Below are 19,226 nucleotides of genomic sequence, written 5' to 3'. Positions count from 1 at the left end.
TTCTCCAAAGTGATGAGAATTTTAATAGGTGCATAATTTGAGTAGAATGAACATTTAGTAAAAGTGATTGGGGTCCAGTGCATCTCATAACCTCTGTCTCCATAGAACATGATGGGATGGTTTGAAGAGAACCCAAGTGAAAATATTTTAAGAAAATTGTCACGAGGCATATTTAGAAAGAAACAGCTGGTAAACACATTTTCCCAAGCTTACTCTGACCGAGTTCTTCAGTTACATTAGAAAACAAACTGTAATGCATCATGTTCAAAGCAAAAACACTGTCCTGAGTTAATTACTGATAACATTAATTTTCTGATTCATGAACAACTAGATGCTTTCTAAACATCACTTTATCTTCCCAGTACGAGTCACACTTAAGTATTTTGGAAGTGTGTTTATTAAACTTGGGGTTTTCTTTTTCTTTTTCTTTTTCTTTTTCAGAAGGTTGGAAAGGAGTCAAAAATTGCGTGGTAAGATTCTATAGAAATGTAACCGATTCCAATAAATAGTCCTCTGTACGGAAGTACATTATGGAAATGACGTGGTTGTCAGACCTAATTGCTTGGCTTTTGAGTCCTCATAGAAGAAATTCTACAGCCTTAGGGGTGTAGACTCAAAAGCAGCAGCATTTCTGGTTTCAGTTTAAATAAAACAATGAAATCCATCATTATTCAAGTCAATAGCGATAATTCACATGAATATGAATGCACTTTGATCTTATCCTTCAATTCATTGAAAGACACAGTCGTAATGAAAAAGGGAGATAATCTCTTTAACTTGGTCCAAAGCAAGTTGTTGGAGCTTTTCTTTCTTGAAAGACCGTAGAAGGGAACTTTTCACTAAAGCCTTGCTTTCCTATTTTTAAGGTGGTGGTGGGGTGTTTGGGCAAGCTACAGGTCATTATGTTGCCTCCAGGAACCAAGTAGTGCTAACTTTCTTCTTTGAAGTAAACTGCCTTATTTAATGAACTTGACATTTTGTGAAGCTTGAAAGTGAACCCCTTTTAAAATATCATACCTAAGAGTCATTTTAGGATGCGTGTTGATTTGAGTTTACCATCAGATATGATTAATTAAGACATATTAGCTACTTTCACTGTGTTTTAAAGCTGACTTAAATGATAAAGGATATTTCAAGATGCATTGCCTTGGTAGATTTGCAACATCCAATACTCGCCCCTTTAACGTTCTTGTTGAACTGTGCAGGAAGCTAATGTCTTGCCTGTGCTGTATGAAAGTATGAAAGGCACTTTAAAATTTCATCTTGCATATGGCTATTTAAACCAATTTTCAGACACCTTTAGTGGGAAAATAGCAAACTTACAAGTTCTTATATACAATTTATCATTGTTCTTAGAATTCTGGAAACATCTGTCAGATAATTTTAGCACAATCGACCAGACTTGAAATATAATTAGGTAAAAACATGCATGAATGAGAATATCTGGTTTCCACTAACTTGGAAAATGTTTAGCTTTTCACTGATTTCATTAAAGGTACCCAAGCTGTATAGTAGGTATATATATATATTTTAAAGCAAGGGTTGTTGAACTTCTGGGATCCTCTAGAAACTTAAATATTTGTTGAGCTATGTTAAAAGGACTCTGGAGCACACAAAGATTTACAAGACAGGTGTTGTCCTCTAGGTGCTTTAAACTTAGAAATTTCAGCATATCCGTGATTTACGTGACATTTTCATCCTTGAAGAACTAACTTAATGGCCATTTAAAGCAGGGACAGTTTTCCAGAGTGAAGAAATTTGGCAATGCACGTATTTCCCAAGTTACCCTATTAGCTAAATGAAAGATTATGCTGCATACTTTGCCGATTTTTCTTCAGTAAAAACCTGTATAAAACACTAACAAGGTTCTGTTGAATTTAAGTGAGTGTCCGAGAACCACAGATATTAGAAAAGGCAGAAAGATTCCTGAGGGTTAAGGTCAATCATTTTCTTTCTGCATCAGACCACTCAGTCTACACTGCCAAGGGCTGATGTGGTTCATCAAATGAAATGAAATGAAATGAAATGAAGGGGGGGGGGCGGGGAAATGTTCCATCCACTTATGCGTGACAAGAACGAGTATTTGGCTGTAATGTTGGCGCAAACGCAAAATATTCGTGGTAGTCCAAGAAGACGGAAGATTGTAACGTTTTCCTGTGGCTCTCACCCAGAGGAAAGCCACCGTTACCGAGAGCAGATCCAACCAGAAGCTCTTCTTTGTGTCCACGTTGCCAGAAAGGGAGTGGGCGTCTTGCCTTGACTTCTTTCTTTACCACCGTCCTTATTTCTGATGTCAAGAAAAGCTTTCTGTTGGACCGGCCCACTGGCAAAGCGTGTCGGCTCAAGTTGGAGACCAGGGCACCTGGGGCTGGGACTCAGCAGAGCGCCCCTATCTCGGGGGCTCAGGTGCCTGTTCAGCGAGGCGCGCGCCGCAGCGTGCTCTCCAAGCCGCCCCTATTGTCTGTGGTGGGGGCAGGGCCAAGCCGGGGAGCAGGCTTGCGAGAGGAGCTGAGGGTCCCGGAGGCCGAGGACCCGGGGCGGGGGCGAGTGATGTCGACGAGGGCAGCCCCCGGAGTTGCAAACGCTCGACCCCGAAGTGGGAGAGGAGGCAGCCGAACCAGCGGCGGCTGCGGCGGCCCTGGCTGCAAATCGCCGTCGTGTGGTTGCTACTGGCAACCGAGCCTCTGCCTCGCGCGCAGCCCCGCAGCCCCTGGAAGGAAGGTGGCGAGGGGAAGCGGCTGCGGCGCGGCGGCCACGCCGGCTCGGCGGCCCACCGGGCTCTCTCGCTCCCGCCCGCGCCCCCGCGGTCCCTTCGGGCTTTGACCGCAGCTGTGCGGCACGAAGGGCCGAAGGACTCTTCCGTTGGGGGTGTCGCCGCCTCGCAAGCGTCAAATTACTGGCGCCCTCTGTGAACGCAACATGGCAGCTCCGGGCTCGAAGACTGGGTTCATTCAGTCCGCCGGGGAGGCGGGGGCCGCCGACTCGGCGGAGCGCCCGCCGGCTCGGGTCCAGGCCGGGAGCCAGTCCTGCTCGCGCCCCCGACTCCGAGCCGGGCCGAGCAAAGGGCTGCCGCGCGCGCGGACTCGCCGCGCGTTCAGCCCCCGGCCCTTTGTTCTCCTCTCGGTAGGCACCTCACGCTTCGGGGGCTTTTGAATGGAAACCCTCGAAGACCCGGCGACCCCGGGTGGGACACCAGGGCCGCCTGGCGCCCTCCAGATTTGTCCAGCTTTCCCGGTCCCCGAAGGTGCTCCGGGCAGGGCTGGAAGCGCCAGTGCGGGGTCCCAGAGGAGCCGCCTCTCGTCGGGTGGGTTCCTTCCCGCTAGGCCGAGGCTCCTCCCGCCCGAGAGGTGTGAGGCGGGAGGCCGGGGCAGGGGTACCGGCGGGCGATGAGACCATGCCCGTCACGCCCGCAAGGACGCGGGATTCTCCGCGCTGGGGAGAGAGGAGAGCTGCGGGCGCCCGCAGTCGCCCCAGTCTCTGAAAAGCGGGGAGAACCCCTCCCCCCCTTTCGGTGTGCGCCGGGCTCCGTCACGCTCCACCCCGGCCTTTGGGCGCGGGTGGAGGCCGCCGTCGCCCGGAGGAGACGTCCGCCGCCCCGGGGGTCGAGCGGGCGAGCCGAGCGGTCCGCCGGGAGTGGGGGAGGGGGTTCAACGCCCCCCAGGGGGGAAGGCTAGGGGGGAATTTTGAATGGTTGAAAACCGCGGCGTAAAAATGACCCTGCCACGTAGACAAGCCAGTTGTGACGTTCGGCACAACGTGCTACTGAAATACCAAAATCCGCCACCAAATGGCGGCTCCTGCAGTCTGCTGCGCTGATAAAGAGGACTCGCCCGGCGTCGCCCATTTTAGGCCGCTTTCACTTCGCCGCCGTCCCCCCCCGACTCCCCTTCCCAAGCCCTTCCTTTCTCTCCCGGTTTTGGGGTGCCAGGCCAGATGAGCGTTGCCACCCTGGGGACCCGGCAGGCGCAGGCTCTGTCGGAAACCGGCGGCGTCCCGGCGTCTTTCGGAGGCGACCTCCCCTGCCTCGGACCGCCAGCCGCCCCGCCCGGTGGCGTGAGGCTGCCAAACCTCTCGGGTGCGCCTGGCCCCGAGACCTATTTGGGCGTCGCCTTTGGGTCTCCAGGTGTAGGCCTTTGCCCGGATCTTGAGATTCCTGTCGCGAAGCCACCGCCTCTTCGACACCGCCACCCGGCTAAATGTCCTTCCCAGGGGATTGGAGCCGTTCTTCCCAATAAACGAGCTCAGCTGGCGGACCCTCTCCCATCGGCCTTTCCAGTCAACCGCCCTCGAAGCGCGGCCTGGGGGAACCTTCGAGAGGGCAACGCCGTGCTTTCTTAATAATTCAGTTTGCAGTCTATCCGACAAAATCTCAAACTGCAAGGACACCTCGTTTTTGAAGGAGAAAGGGCGTAGGATTTGAAGCCGGAGGAGGAGTCGGGGGCAAAGCGAGGCGGCTATCTGGAACGGCACCGCAAGAATGCGCGTCGGTGGGCTTTGCAGCCTCCCCGGACGTGGGTCCGTTTCCCGCCCGCGCTGAGCTCGAGGCCCAGGGGCCGGTCGCCGTGCCTCCGCGGACGGGCAGACCTGCTGAGGTCTCGGCCGGTGGGCAAGCCTTCGGCAGGAAGGTGGCCGCCCTGGGAGGCCACGCGCACCCCGCCGTCGCCTCCCCTTGCCGCAGGTTCCGACTTTGGAGGGACGACTTCCTTTCGTCACCTCCCGAGCCCGCAGGGCCTGAGAATCTTGCTTTCAAATTTGGCGGGATCCGAGTCTGCCGAACCCAGGGCGGCGCGAGGCGAGCGGCGCACGCGCAAAATGGCCTCCCGGCGCCCCGCGGCCCTGGCTCACGCGCAGGGCCTGGCGGAGCCCCCGCGGCGCCGTGGTAACCGCGGTCTGCACTGTAGCTCTTAACGCTCCTCCGCGAGCGGCCGGTTAAAAAATAAGGACGGGGAGCATGGCGGTCTCCTCCTTAACGTGTCCTGTTGGTAAAGGCTCCCTGACCGGGAAGACAGCGCGGCCGGGAAGGGGAGGTCGTTTTTCTCCAGGCGGTCGTCCTGTGCCTTTTCCACCGGGCACCAGAATATAAGAAGCCATTTCTTTCTTGTCTTTCTTTTTCTTTCTTTCTTTCCTTTTTTTTTTTTTTTTTTTTAAGCCGTTGCTCTTTCCAGCCTAATCACCCTCGCCCCCGCTTTTTCTTCCGAGCGGCGCACTGCGCTCCTGTCTTCGGCTTTGTTGGAGTGCCTTCCACTGTTGGGGGGCATTGAGAGCAGACACTGTAGTTCCTGGGCAGATTTCTCTATCTCCAGTAACCTCTTTATCCATCTCGGTAACGTCCTCCTTCCTTCCATCCCAATTTTCGACGCGTTTCCCGAGGACCCTGGTCCGAGTCTTCCAAGTCTCTGCTCTCGATCTGAGTTCTGGCTAAGTTAGAGGGACAGAACTGACAGCACCAAATAGGCACCGACCTTGAAATCGTGTATTCTGTGAAGTTTGGATTTTATGATGACCCAACAATCAGAGCAAGAAGTCATCGTTTTCCTGAAATGTAGGTGACTCCAAGGGAACGACACCTGCTATTTTTGAAAGGTCCTTCTCACGTGTCTGGAAGGTATATTTTAAGAGAATAATGGGAACAATTTAACTCATTGGGAGTTCTGTTGAATGCTTACTATTTATTTGGAGGGTTAAATGAGATTTCGGGATGAGTCCTCCACATGCACTTGAACTTATTCAGAAAAGTCAAAAGGATCCTAGAATAGCCTTTGCAGTGATAAATGACTTGTGATGTCGTCGACTTGATGAAGACGAGGTTGAGAGTGGAGTCTTCATGTGAGACCTCTAGAAATTGCACACTAAGAAAAAGAAACTGGTGCAAATAAAGGAAATCCGTTTCAAGAACCAAAAGAAGAAAAAAACGTTAAAAAAAATTAACTGCGGAAACAGGAAACACTCGACTGTGTAAACATTTTCGGAGACTTTCATAATCAAAACTGGGCGATCTTGAGATTTGCAAGGAGACCCACAGGCTCAAGGTATTCGCGGGGGTATTTCCCAAATCTGACTTACTAGGAGGTTCTAACATGTGATACTTTCTCTTCCTTGTAAAGGACTCGGCTATCTGAATTGTGGTCCCATTTTAATACAAGGTTTTATTTGGGAGGAGTCAGAATGTTTTTAGAGCGATCTTAGAAACAATCACCTGTTGTGCTATTCATCTTATACTTGAAGAAACATCCTCAAGTGAAATGACGCTCTCTAACCCAAAAGCTTTATGTTGAAGCTGCCTTCTGCACTCTTTGCACATCAGATGTCTTGGAAGTACATACTGTTGTTAAATAGGATCATCTTAAATGTAATTTCATCAAGACCTTAGCTGTGGATAAAGTGTGAGGAGGACTGTATGAGGGAAACAGTCATAGTATTTCAGAATATGCTGTAGCCCCCATTTCTTAGAAGCACTAGACTAAATCAGAATTCCCAACTATCATTCCAGGGGCAATGAGAAAAAAATATATATTTACCAAACCTTTAAACTAGAAAAGAAGTGAAAAAAAGAAAAAAGACCCACTTCCATCATCCCAAGATTCTAAGAGACTGGGTCCCATGTGCAGATTTTTTCTAAAATTAAACTTCCATCCCCTCAAAAGATTGCCTTAGGTATTAAAAAAAATTTTTTTTTCATTTCTTGTTGGCCATTGGAAAGTAGTATTTCACATGGGTTCTGTGTTGATTTCACGAAACTTTATCTTGATAGGCCTATACCACGTGTCTTCTGAAACTCCAATGCCAAACTATTAGGAAAAGAGTAAGAGGAGAAGGACCTAAGGAAGCCCCTCCGAGCTTACTCTGTCTGTCGCATTGTACCTCCAGAAATCCTAACATTTGCCCGTATGAATATTGAAACGAAGCAATATGGTTGGTAGGTTAAGTCAACTGAAGGGCAGCTTTCCACCTCCCCCCCCCCCCCAACTCAGTGCAATTAACGGCCGGCAATTTTAAAAGCAAAAAGTACTTGCAAAGTGGTATGCATGTGTAAAGCAAGATAGATCGCTATTTACACAACAGTAGTAAGCCAGCCTCATTCTCTTTTTGCATTTAAGCTAAAATCTGTGAAATCAATTTAGGCATTTTCTGTGGAATATTTTGTTAGCACTAACTTTGTGGTATAGAATCCTAGAATACTTTTACAGAAACAAAAGCCAAACTTAAATCCGACTTTTCACGTACCCTGCTTTTACTGCTTAGAGACACAAAGTTAGCAGTTTTGATATGGGTTGTAAGATTGAAATGTTTTAAAGTGGTAGCTTAGCAAAAGTTTTCAATCTTAATTGTCAGAACTGTGAAAGCTGGTTATGGGGGAATGCAAAACGTAATCTTTCTTCTGTTATATTAAAAGACAGAGACATTTTAGTTGAAATACCCTTTAACGCTTAAGCAATTTTCAAAGGGAATAGGGGGGAAAATCCTTTCAAGCAAAATAAATGCATGTTTTCAAGAATGGGAAAACAGTGTTAAGGAAGCCATAAATGCAGTATCTGATATTTTAATAAGGAATTCCAAAAATAAGTCCATCATAAAAAGGTTGAGATGTAAAGTCTTTGGGTTCTGTGTTGAGTTCACAACTTGATTTTGTGTAAGTCAAGCGACAGGTCCACTAGCATTTGAAGTTTTTTTAGTCTTTGAAAAATATTTTTTCATTCTTTATATACATGATCATCCAAAGTAAAAATATCATTTGAAACTTCCATTAACTAACTTTGCTTTCTTAGATAACATCATGAAAAACTTGAGAAGCCTAGAAAAATGAGTTAAATTCACCAAAATTGGCAAACATGGGTAACTTTTACTTCAAAGATTGTAGAGTAAATAAACAGATACATCTTTCAACTGGGCTTTCAAGCTATTATACAACAAAGCATGTACTTCTTTAGCAACATCACTATTTAAGACAGCAATTGATTCTCTTTAGTTTTACCTGTTGTAATCCACAATAGGGTTTCCAAAACTTCTGCACATTGTGCTTTTCATATCAAATTTTATTAAAGTCTTAGCTATTTTCTAAATGAATATCCTTTTTATTGGAATTTCCCCATTACAAATGAAATTTAATTTTACATCTATAATTAGAAACAACACTTACAATGGGACTGTACAAATTTAGGTCAAAATAAAAATATATGTATTTCGTGGTTTCATAAAACTTCATTTACTGTATCTTTAAAGAAAGCAGAAATAACAGCAATATATGTAAAAGTAATGATTTAATGACTATAAGCAAGACAAAGCAATAGAATTGTGCTTCTTTTGCAGACTGGGGACAATGAAATGTTTAGCTACAATTTTCCCATACAAACATGAAACGATATTCATATAGAATAAACACCCTCACAAATAACTGATGGGTGATGAACACACACCAAGTTCGACCAAAGCAAAACACAAACTGAAAACTGTTGGGATTATCCATATTTTAAATTCAACATGTTCACTCTGTTTAAAAATTAATACCTGTAGAAGCTAAAAATAAATTGCTTCTATTTCAAGACAATAGAGAGAGGACATGTCATTGTTCATAGCTGTAAATGCAACTCTTCACTTTGAAATTCCTGCTATCCAACATATTAAAATAATTTCAGATAAAATGCCTTCTTCCAGCAATTTCCTGGTTTACTTAAAAATTTGTTTTAGAATTATAGTGATGGATACGCATTTTAAAAACACATTCATTCCATCAAAAGCAATAGGAAATGAAGACACTATTTCCAAATTCCTTAGTTAAAAGTTTTTCTTTACTGCAACAATTTAAAAAGTAAATATGTATTACTAGAGAAAATCAGTATTATAATTTGCCAATTGCTTCCAATGAAATAGAATTTAGAATGAGAGATCCACATTAAAAATATTCTATGCTGATAAGGCTCAAACAGAGGGTATCTGCAAAGGTCGAACCAGTTGGGAGAATTTTAACAACCATTTCTGAATGCATGAAACACAATATTTTCTTTATAGTATTTATAAATATATCATACAATACTGTTTCCTGTTATGTCATATACCAATATGGCATTGTACAACAAGCATAATGCCATCTGATTCTTACAAAAGCGAATCATTTAAACAAGTCAGTAAAATAAACGGTAGTACCCGCTTTTAGGCATACAGATTGTAAAACTGAAGTTTACTTTCCTTTGATCGGTTTTGTGTAGCAACAGAGAAGTAAAAATCAAACAGGAATCAAAATGGCTAAATATGCAAGAAGTCGTTATTCACAGTGACATGGCTACATAGAATGCATTATTCTATGCATATTCTTTCCATTTGTTGAATTTCAAGATAAAAAGCACTTGTTTTCTACAGGTTCACAAAACAGCATAATAACAAGAACAATCAAGGAGAATGTAATGTAGGCGTTAGTTGAGATTAACAAACTATGGCCCAATGTTTATATCCACTGCAGAGTATTTTCAAATCCGAACAATGGTTACAGAAACCATTTCCCATCTTTCCTAACACACAGGAAAACATCTTGCCTGCCTTCCCAGAAACCAATTTATAGGAACACTCTTTCTTTTCGATTAACGTCCATATGAATACCACATCTAGTCCATCTTTTATAGCCAAATTTAATGTCACTACAAAAGAAAGCAAATTGGACGATAGTCACATGTATTAGCATCTCTAAAGCTGTAATGGCATGAAGATATCTATATAAATCAGGGACTTAAAATTTTTTTTCCTTAACAGTCTCAGGTATCAACCAGAAGAAGTCGCTGACGACCCATTTACTGACGATTTTCGAGGTCTATTGGCAAAGGAAGATTGGTGGTTACCGCTGGGGCTGCTGCTGGTTCCGTTCATAGTACTGGAAATGTGAGGAAACTGAGGGTGAGGAGACTGAACTGGAGTGCTGGGACTAGGCAAACAAGAAGAGGTGGAGGGGATACCTCCTGCTGGGCTGTTGGCCTTGTCACTCCCAGAGTCACTTTCCAGTTCTCCAGCATTTGTCAGTCCATCTCTCTGGTGACTGATCTTCATTCTTTTACAAGTAGGTCGAACTCTGTATTTCAAAGGAAGCGGACCATTCTACAAAGTTAAAGGGGAAAAAAAAAAAAATCAGTCCTCTTTAAATACGGTTTACCACAATAATCTTCAAGTATTAGATATGCTACTTACCCTTCTCCAGGTGTAAATGTAGGCAATATCCATTAGTGTGTAGTAATCCTTTAAAGGTTCCTCTTCATACATGACATCGATCTATTGAAAAATGATACTTCAATTGTTAAGTACCGTAAAGAACAAAGGTAAATCCAGATTTTCTTTGTCATCTAAATACAATCCAAAAATGCTTCAAAAGACATTCTCTCCAAACACTTGGACAAAGAAAGACTCCCCCTTGAAACTTGAAAAGGAAAAGAGGAGAAATATTTCCTGAAATTATGAAGGAATTTATATTCAGCGCATAAAACAAAACTCAGACTAAACACTTTAAGAGATAGTTCCAATTAAGTCCTGTATTTAAAAAAATCCACATTAAATGCACCAAGACTATAAGGCAGATACCTGGAAAGTATTAGGTATGTCCATTTTACTTCTGAGAAACTTTCTTAGGTGCATCACAGTCATTGCTGCTGGGCAACGTAAATATCTCTTATCATTCACCTAAGAATACAGTTAGAAAAGTTGTTTCTTAAAATTCTTTTCAGCTAAGAAAAAAGTTTTAATTAGATTGCCTCAATATGAGAAAAGGTATGAATACCAAAGCTGAGACTGACTATATTTTCAACTACACTTTGAGTTGACTATTATTGATACTAAATAAACAGATTCCTGACATAGTAAGAAAACTGTAAATAAAACAAAGCATTAAGCATTAACTCTTTGAAGCATTTTGTAAGAATAGTAACTACATACAAAATAAATTCTATCTAGTTACTATCAGATATAAATCACTCTTAAACATCAAATATGATCATTTTCTCCCATCTGACAGCATCATCTGGCCCTAGAATATTCTAAAGCACAGCATACACCCTCATAAAATCTAGAGGCCAAATGCTGTTTCTTCTATAGGTTTTTGTGACATGAAACATACCTCCTCCTTAGGTTTCTCCTTGTCTTTGTTTACTTTCCGATCCAATCTAAGAAACATAACTTTATTAGTGGAACAATGTACCCATGAGAGGATTAGCATAAAACCCATTTCCTACAAAATTTACCTGTTCTGGTCGAAGAATTCAATGGATAAGCTTATTATCTCATCATCAGTTATAATTCTTTTATCTTCATCTGCAACTTCTCCTCTATCTTCGTTAGAGCCATTGGCAGCTATGAAGACATTTTGAAACTCAATTTTAGAAAATTAAATATGTAATTAAAATATTACGTAGGAAGACGGAAGTGGTACTTTAAATTAAACTCAATTTTAATAAATTACTGAATAATAAGTTCTCCCTCCAAATAAAGTGTCTTTTCCCTTCTAAAGATTTTACCATCAGCTGAAGGATGAGCTGCATAAAAATCCCTTCTTCTTTTCATTTCATCTAGAGGAGGAAAAAGAAAGTCTTAAACATTTGTTATAGTAGATAAAACAGATAAATACTTTGTAAAAACTCATTTGTAACCAAGTTACTCACTTTTGAAAAGCCCTGGAACTAATTTGTATACAATATCTTGGAGAGTTTTATCTGACCTGAAAAAGAATTAGAAGAGTAAATTCTTAATTGTAATGGCAAAAACCTTAGATGCTCATATCAGTTACTATACATTCATTTTCTTTCTCCTATAGTATTTTACTTGATTGTGAGAGTCTCCATCAGTAAGATAACAATTATGAGAATAAAATTTCTTTATGTAGTAGTACTCTTTAATCAATAGAAAAATACTTTTATTTTATATTCATTAATTCTTCACATTTCATGGAGTCAAGAGAAGTGTGCCTTTCAAGTTATTAAATTAGCTAATAGGAAAGAGAATAAAGAGAAAAGAAAGGAAGCATTTTAAACACACTCATTCCTGCTTGTCATAAAGTCAATAAAGCAATGCAGAAATGGAGAACGAATTCAGATTTTTAAAGATGTGTAAATAAAAACCTTAAAATCCACTTGAACAGTTCTCAACTTTGTCTAAAGTTAGTCATCATTAAAATGGCAAGAAATGAGCAACCTCCACAAAGCATACACATCAGGTGAAGATTCAAGAGTAAATTTTGTGTGAAGAAATAAAACAGGATAGCCTTCACTAAATTATGCAATTCCAGTAACAATTACAGACTAATTTTAAACATTTTCTTACCTTATATTCAGTAGTGGTCTGGTTTTGTGAACTTGGACATCACAGATAGGACAATACTTGCTGGTCTCCAAGTAACGTACAATACATGTTTTACAGACTAGACATAGAAAAATGAAGTTTTGTAAGTTTAGAGATTAGATGCTAAGCATTAAAATCAGGGTCAAAAATGGAAAACTAGTAGTAAGAAAATGCTAAACGCCAAAAGGTATTTCCAATTAAATAAACTTCATCAATATCCTGAGAACACTTGTCCACTGCATACTTGTACTTATAAAATGTTTAAAATACGCATTAACAAAAATTCACCAAATCCAAGAGTAGAAAATAACTCCATCATTTTGTACCAACATTCTCAAGGACTGAGGCAATTGTTATAGTTTTCAAACATCAGAAAGAAATGTGAAATACACATGACACAAAGAAAGCTCTAAAACTTTGCACTTACAGGAATGTAGACATTCTATTATGGTTGTGGCATCAATGAAGTACCCTCCACAAAGCACACACATTAGGTGGGGATTTAGCTCAGTGATCTTGATTCTGGTTGTTCGATGCATTTCTGCTTGATAAAAGATCCTGCAAGACACAGAAATATTGGCCATAATCCACAGAAAGAGAAACGAGATTATCTCCCAACTTCTAGTCACCGTACACTCTGAAGTGCTGTGGAGTTCATAAAACTCGTTTAAGACTGTACAGCTGGGCTGTCCCAACGTTTTCTACAGAAGGAATTTACTAATCAGACCTAAATCAATTACAGTGAAATGATGAAAGAGGATTCAACTAAAATAACTTCTGGTCCCTCAGGTCATTCCAGGAGGGAGAAGAAAAGGTCCGGGGTGGGGGCTGGGAGCTGAGAGTATTCGGGTCTCTTTCTTCCATTTGTCCTCTAGCCTAGCAGCCCCAAGGCTGCTGCAGACGCCACACAGTCCCCGCAGATATTTACCAACCGCCAGGGCTTGTTCCAGGTCTCCAAATTTATTGTAAAACTTCCTTATGGATCTTCAGCTGAAAATCCGTGAGCATGCCCTGGCTTCCCAGGGGTTCTTGTTGTTTTAGGCGGTTCCAGCAACCAGAACCTGGCACGTTTTCACGCGATACAAAGGGAAAACAAATTCTGCCCTATCTGCATCCCTGGCATTTCCGGAGCTGGGTGCTGGGGCCGCAGAAGCACCTCCAGTCGGCCTCGGGCTGGGGCCTGAGCGCGCGGACGCCCGGGGGCCGGGATGCGAGGGGCGGATCCGGCGGCGCCCGCGGCTCCGTCTCGCTCCGGATTCGGAACTCGCCTCTGTCGGGGTTTCCATAGCAACTTACACTTACACTTGGCATCCGGCCACCGCTGCAACTCCGCGCGGAGCCGGGCCGAGCCCGGAGCTTCGGCAGGCGTGCGGGGCGGCTGGGCGGCGGGGCGGAGGCGGCGGCGGGCGCGGGGGAGGGGCCGGCGCGGCGCGGGGGCGGGGCTGGCGCGGGGGCGGGGTGGGGTGCGGGCGGCGCGGCTCGGGGGTGGGGCAGCCCCACGAGGCCCGCGGCGCTGGGGAGCAGGATCCCAGCCCGCGGCAACCCGGCGGGCAGCCTGGGGGGCCCCGGAGCGCGCGAGTGGTGGAGGAAAAATGCAAACCGAACTCCCGGCCATTTCGGACACTCTTGGGGGCCTCTTTCCAAGTCGACTCGGTGCGAAGAACTTCTTTCAGATCTTGACTCGGTCTCTCCTGTTAGCAATCACTAGGTCAAAAATTTCACGAAGGGATCATTTGAGAATTGCCAACTGTGCACTTAGCCCAAAATCGTCAGGGCTCAAATTGCAGAGATGTTTATTGAACTGAACCTCTTTAAAGCTTTCTTCTCTAATATGAAGTTCTCCTGCAGATTAGCGATACAAAGTTTTGCTAAGGCTAAAAAGTGAAATCTGTACTACAAGAAGACAAGGAGGGGGCAAAGCCGTGTGTTTTATTTGAACTATGCTGGAGGCAAGAAAAACTACTTTAATCGGTACGGTAGTGACAATATGTAAAGAATCATGTGACCAGCCCATTCCCAACGCTAAATCAACACCTTGTCAACCCGGAGCAACGATAGGAGAGAAAAACAAATGTCATTTTCTCAGCCTAACCTCCATACAAATCCCCACACGATGAAATAATATTCCCAAAAGATACCATATATTACAGAAAAGTCACGGTGGGGAATTGTCAGCAACAATATACCAGCGGACAATCAGGAAAGTCAATTATTTCGTGTAGTGCTCTTGAAAAATAGATTTCTTACCCCCACTTCATTCATTTCAGAACCTAAAACAGGACCATGTTTCTAGACCTGTGTGGAGTACATTCTCAAAACTGCTCTGAATAGAAATCTAGGAACTTGTGAAACTTGAAGATGCATCTGAGGTTTTAATTCCTAGGGAATTTTAATGCAGAAGAAGGAAATACCAATCAACATACCTCAATGGCTGAAACTAACAGCTTTAGAGTACTAAAAAAAAAAAAAAAAAAAAAAAAAGGCAAAAACAAAACAAAGCCTCTTTTATGAAAGTGATCACAGTAGCAACCAGTGACTTCAACCAGAAAACTTCATGTGTGATTCCTCAGTTATCTTTGGATTACTTGTTTACAAGAATATTGTCAACATGTTGTTAAAATAAATCTAATTGGGGTTGCAGAGGAGTTGTGGGTGGAGCACTGTCCCAAAAGAGTAGCAATATTTAAATCCATTGTCCTTGATTAAAGACAAACCTTAATTCTTAAAGCAAACTCTCCTAGTGAAACCACAGGACCTTTCCTAGAAAGATAACAAGGTGATACTTAGGTCTCCTTGTGATAGCATATCACACTAATGTCACCGAACATGAAGTTTGAGAAGGGACTTCAATAAAAACAGATGCCTTTATTTCTCTGCTGTACAGAAAGCACCAAACACAAATACTAACATACAGAACAGTTAAACCTCAGTGGAGGGAAATCTGCTGGTTGGCTTTTAACAGGTAAGTCACAATCACCTGGTTTGGCCACAGTCCTATCGCCATTTATAATGCCAGTAAATATCACTTCATTACTTACATAAAAATCAGTTCTTTATCTTTGTGTACCACTTGAGAGTACTGGCAATGTAATGATGACTTCCAAAATGTTTGACATGCTTGATAGGTTTAGGAAACAAACAATCCCTTGCACCTTAGAAATGAAAGCCTCCTAGGTTCCAATACAGAAACTGCCAGGCAGGCAAGCAAAAAATGCACCACACAGTAGTAAAAATACTCAATAGTTAAAACTTGCCTTTGTAACATACTCAGTGGGGGCTGTCAGTTTAGTTGGGAGGCCTAACACCATGTCAAAATGAAGCAAAACAGAAGCGAGCTCTTTTGTTAACAATCAGCTTGACTATTGCAATCTAAGAAATGCAAATGAACTCCAAAACCCCAGTTGGGGTTCACAGCCCAGAAGTGTGGGTAAAGTTTGGGTTAACTTGACTCTGAGGGAGAACTTTGCCGAGCTGGGTACTTAACACTCATCCATCCCGGAACTTGGTGGTAGAGTATTAATGGATTTATCAAGTACAATTAAATACTCAATTTTCTTACAAAAAGCACGTGTGTGTATACACATGCACACGCAATGACTTTTATATGGCTTCAAAAACACTGTTACTATGCATGTAATTTGCACAGGTAAGTAATTTCAAACACCTTTGCACTCTGGGGCAAATGTATGGGAATGACCTCAGATACTTAAAAGTTTATAAATCTGCTCATGAACCCAATCTCTAAGGGATTCTGACCAGTCTACTTAAAATAAAATTCAAATACTAACATAGTCACATGAAGTATATACTGTCAACGATTTGCATCCTTAACTTTCAAGTCTTTATTGTAGCTTATAATGGGTTTCCAGAACTTGGGGGTTAAGGTTCCTATACAATATATGCAGAACCACTCACAACATTCTAGGAACCGCCCACCTACAGTAGGATTTGGATAAATATGCCCAGAATTTTGCCTACTTTAAGAGAAGAGGTTAAATACATGCTTCTCTTTTAAATATTGGACCGTGACCACTAAGCCCACTAAATCCTTTTATTGCAATTGGAAATGATCAAAGTCTCTCTACTTGTTTACTTCCAATTATTAACTGTAAATTTCTGGGGGAAAACACCATCCTCTATCGCTGTCAAACCCAAAAGGCTGCGTAAACACACGTAGTCAACTTTTTAGTGCTCCTTTTCCAAAGCATCTCTTTACCACATGACCTATGCTGACATTCAGCAAAACCTATAAAACGTAGTGGACTTAAGTCACGGTTCTAAGTGCATCCCATAGGAGAGGCTGAGAGAAAAATTGCAGCCACCGAGGTGGGGGGCGGGGGGAGAGAAAAAGGAGGAGGGGGGCGGAAAGAAGAAAGGAAACCTCTTGCAAGACTCACGTCCAGTCACCATCATCACCCCAAAAAAAGCTCCAAATTTGAAATGCCCACTTTCCAGTGCGCGCGTCCCAAGTAATGTTTCGAGAACTTATCTAAGACTCCCAACAAATAACACCTTGAAAACTTTACCATTTTAAACACAAATGCAGGAGACCTTGGAAACAACTGGGAACCGCCATCTTACAAGCCATCCAATTTCACACAAGTGTCCCTCCAACTTAAGTTAATAACATTTTTGTTCGGGCTCTTTCCAGTTTAACATCCACCTCGGCGGGGTCGCTGCCCCCCACGCAACCCGTCCCTATAAAATGAGGGCATTCTCTGGATGTTTAAACCCCTCAAAAGCCCTTTCTTCGGGAGAAGAGGGAAGCCACTTGACCCGAGCAGCTCCCGATTTCAGGAACCCGTCCCCGTTTCATCAAAATCTACCTCTCAACAAAGGGCGCCGTGGCGGGGAGAGCCGCAGAGGCTGGAAATAGAAGTGTTCTTCTCGGGGGCCATGTGCGTCGCGAGGGTGTAGAGGGGCGCTCGGGGGAGAAAGGAACTAAAACGTGGGGCCGCGCGCGGCGCGTCCGGGGCTGGAGCGGGCGGCGGCTGGAGCGGCGCCGAGCCCGGCTGGCGGCGGCGGCGGCGGCGGCGGCGCGGCGCGGGCTGCGGGTCGGTCCCGGCGCCGCGGGAGTCGGCGGGCGGCGGCGGGCGCGCGCTCGCGGGCGCGGGCGGCGCGCGGGGCCGGGCGGCGCGCGGGGCCGGCGGGCGGCGGCGGCGGCGGCGGCGGCGGGCGGCGGCGCGGGGCTCGGCGCCCACGCTGTCAGCGCCCTCCCGGCCGGCGCGGGAGAGGCGCGGGGGGGGGGGGGGGCCGCTCCCCATCCACCCGCGGCCGGCCCGAGCCCCGCGCGGCCCCCGCCGTCCCCCGGCCCCGTCCCGGAGGCGCCTCGCCTCCTACGTACCCGGAAAAAGCAGCCGGCGAGAGGCGATCGAAGCGGGCGGAAAAGACAATGAAAGTTAAAAGTCGTTCAGCAGAAAATGAATGTGAGCCAAGCGGCCATCTTGAAGCGAGCTGCAGACGCCGCTGTCAATGGGCAACGAGCGCAGCCGAGAGGAGCCGCGGCCGCCGCGCTCGGCTCATGCTGCCTCCCGAGCCCGGCCTCCTCCTCCTCCTCCTCCGCCTCGGCCTCCTCCTCCTCCGCGGCCTCCTCCTCCTCCTCCTCCTCCTCCTCCTCGGCCTCCAACGCCTCCTCCTCCTGGGCCTCCTCCTCCTCCTCCTCCTCCTCCTCCTCGGCCGCCGCCGCCTCCTCCCGCTCCGCACTCGGGGGAGGGAGCGCGCGGAGGGGGCGCGATCAGTATTATTCTGCGGGGCTGGGAGGTGTTTCTAATCCGGATCGGGGCTCCCTCGCCAACATCCCCATTGTCTCGCCCCGATCTCTGCCTTTAATACTACGATTATTATTTCATAGTTGCTGTGGGGGGAGGAGGGCGAGTGGGGGGCGCCGTGTGTGTGCGTGCGGAGAGGCGGGGGGAGGGGAGGAAGGATGAGGAGGGGGGAGGGGAGGGTGGAAAAAAAAAAAAATGCACCGCTGAAGGCAGAGTGGAAACTGACACCGGCTCCAAAATGGCTCAGAGTCCGCCCGCCCCCTCCCCCCGCCGCCCCCCCACCGGGTCACGTGCTCCCCTCATTCCTTAAGGGCGGCCTGGGAATTAGTGTCGGTGTAGTCGGGCCCGCGGCCGCCCCCTCCCCTCCGAGCGGCGCGACCCGGCCCCCTCCCCCTCGCTCAGCGCGGCGGCGGCGGCGGCGGCGCTGGCGCGGCTGCGGAGACATTTCTCCACAGCGCCACACGCGCCACCCTGCTCCCGGCGCGGGCATCGCTTCGGCCCCGCACGCAGCTCGGCTCACCCCACCCCCTTCCCCCCCCTCCCCCCCGTTATTTCTTTCTTTCTGCCGCCCGCCTCCACCCGCGGCGCACACGTCCACTGGCTCCCGCCAAGGAAAGCGCCGGGCCACCTCCCCCGGCCCGGCCCCGCCAGCCCAACGGGCTGCGGCCCAGACTCCGGCGCCGCGGCGCGGAACCTGCGCCCGAGTTGGGCTCGCGGAAACAACAGCGCCCGCCCCTGTCTTCCCGCGGCCGCGCCGGCCCCCTTCCCCGCCCGCCGGCGGCCGAGGCGGGGCGCGCGCGCGGGCAGCGGCTCGCTCCGGCCAGGGGCTCCGCGCGGGGGCTGGCCGGGCCGGGCCTCGGGAGCCCCGCGGGCGAGGGTCCGACTGCGGGCCAGCCCCCCCCCCTCCGCCCCCCCCCCGCTCCCGCTCCCGCCCCGGCTCAGGTAACGGGACCGGCCGGCTCCCGCCGCGGGGCGACCACGTCCGCTCCCCAAGTCCCGAAACGGGGTCTTCCACAAACCCCGGAGATCGCATCCTTTCCCACTGTGTTTAACTTTAATCCAGAGAAAAGGCGATCGTTAAAAGTTAACGCTAATCGTATGTATGTCTTCAAAGTAATAATTAACACAAACTCAAATCCAAACAAACTCTCA

General features: G+C 46.3%; 1 protein-coding gene and 1 long non-coding RNA gene across 7 annotated transcripts; one reads left to right on the top strand and one right to left on the bottom strand.

Moving 5' to 3' along the window:
* The first annotated feature begins 3,795 nt into the window (after positions 1 to 3,795).
* On the top strand, positions 3,796 to 11,864 carry LOC122240242. Its single transcript, XR_006219673.1, has 2 exons — positions 3,796 to 6,029; positions 9,742 to 11,864. It is a non-coding gene; the product is annotated as an uncharacterized LOC122240242 (long non-coding RNA).
* BMI1 (BMI1 proto-oncogene, polycomb ring finger) lies at positions 8,242 to 17,884 on the bottom strand. 6 transcript variants are annotated; one of them, XM_042991207.1, is made up of 11 exons: positions 17,651 to 17,884; positions 12,734 to 12,864; positions 12,289 to 12,385; positions 11,631 to 11,686; positions 11,487 to 11,537; positions 11,214 to 11,322; positions 11,090 to 11,135; positions 10,558 to 10,656; positions 10,171 to 10,251; positions 9,942 to 10,080; positions 9,779 to 9,859 (listed from the first exon to the last, which is right to left on the bottom strand). In XM_042991207.1, the coding sequence occupies exons 2-11, from the start codon at positions 12,843 to 12,845 to the stop codon at positions 9,852 to 9,854; spliced, it is 798 nt and encodes a 265-aa protein (XP_042847141.1). In that variant the 5' UTR covers positions 12,846 to 12,864; positions 17,651 to 17,884; the 3' UTR covers positions 9,779 to 9,851. The 6 variants fall into 6 exon arrangements, with proteins under 6 accessions (XP_042847138.1, XP_007081341.1, XP_042847140.1 ...); XM_042991204.1 differs by having other exon boundaries at positions 8,242 to 10,080; XM_007081279.3 differs by lacking the exon at positions 17,651 to 17,884 and adding an exon at positions 17,133 to 17,233 and having other exon boundaries at positions 8,242 to 10,080.
* Between the last annotated feature and the right edge of the window lie 1,342 nt (positions 17,885 to 19,226).

This window comes from Panthera tigris, chromosome B4, assembly GCF_018350195.1.
Source record: "Panthera tigris isolate Pti1 chromosome B4, P.tigris_Pti1_mat1.1, whole genome shotgun sequence".
Classification (NCBI taxonomy): domain Eukaryota; kingdom Metazoa; phylum Chordata; class Mammalia; order Carnivora; family Felidae; genus Panthera; species Panthera tigris.
The sequence above is the reverse complement of the archived record's forward strand: the minus strand, read 5'-3'. Positions and strand labels throughout refer to the sequence as shown.

Bases quoted from the DNA above. Each gene is read 5' to 3' on its own strand.
- BMI1 (XM_042991204.1), bottom strand. From the start codon at position 12,845: ATGCATCGAACAACCAGAATCAAGATCACTGAGCTAAATCCCCACCTA. The intron at 12,386-12,733 runs GTAAGTGCAAAG...TTCTATGTCTAG, and splicing joins AATAGAATGTCTACATTCCT to TCTGTAAAACATGTATTGTA. The intron at 11,323-11,486 runs GTAAAATCTTTA...ATGTCTTCATAG, and splicing joins AGCTCATCCTTCAGCTGATG to CTGCCAATGGCTCTAACGAA.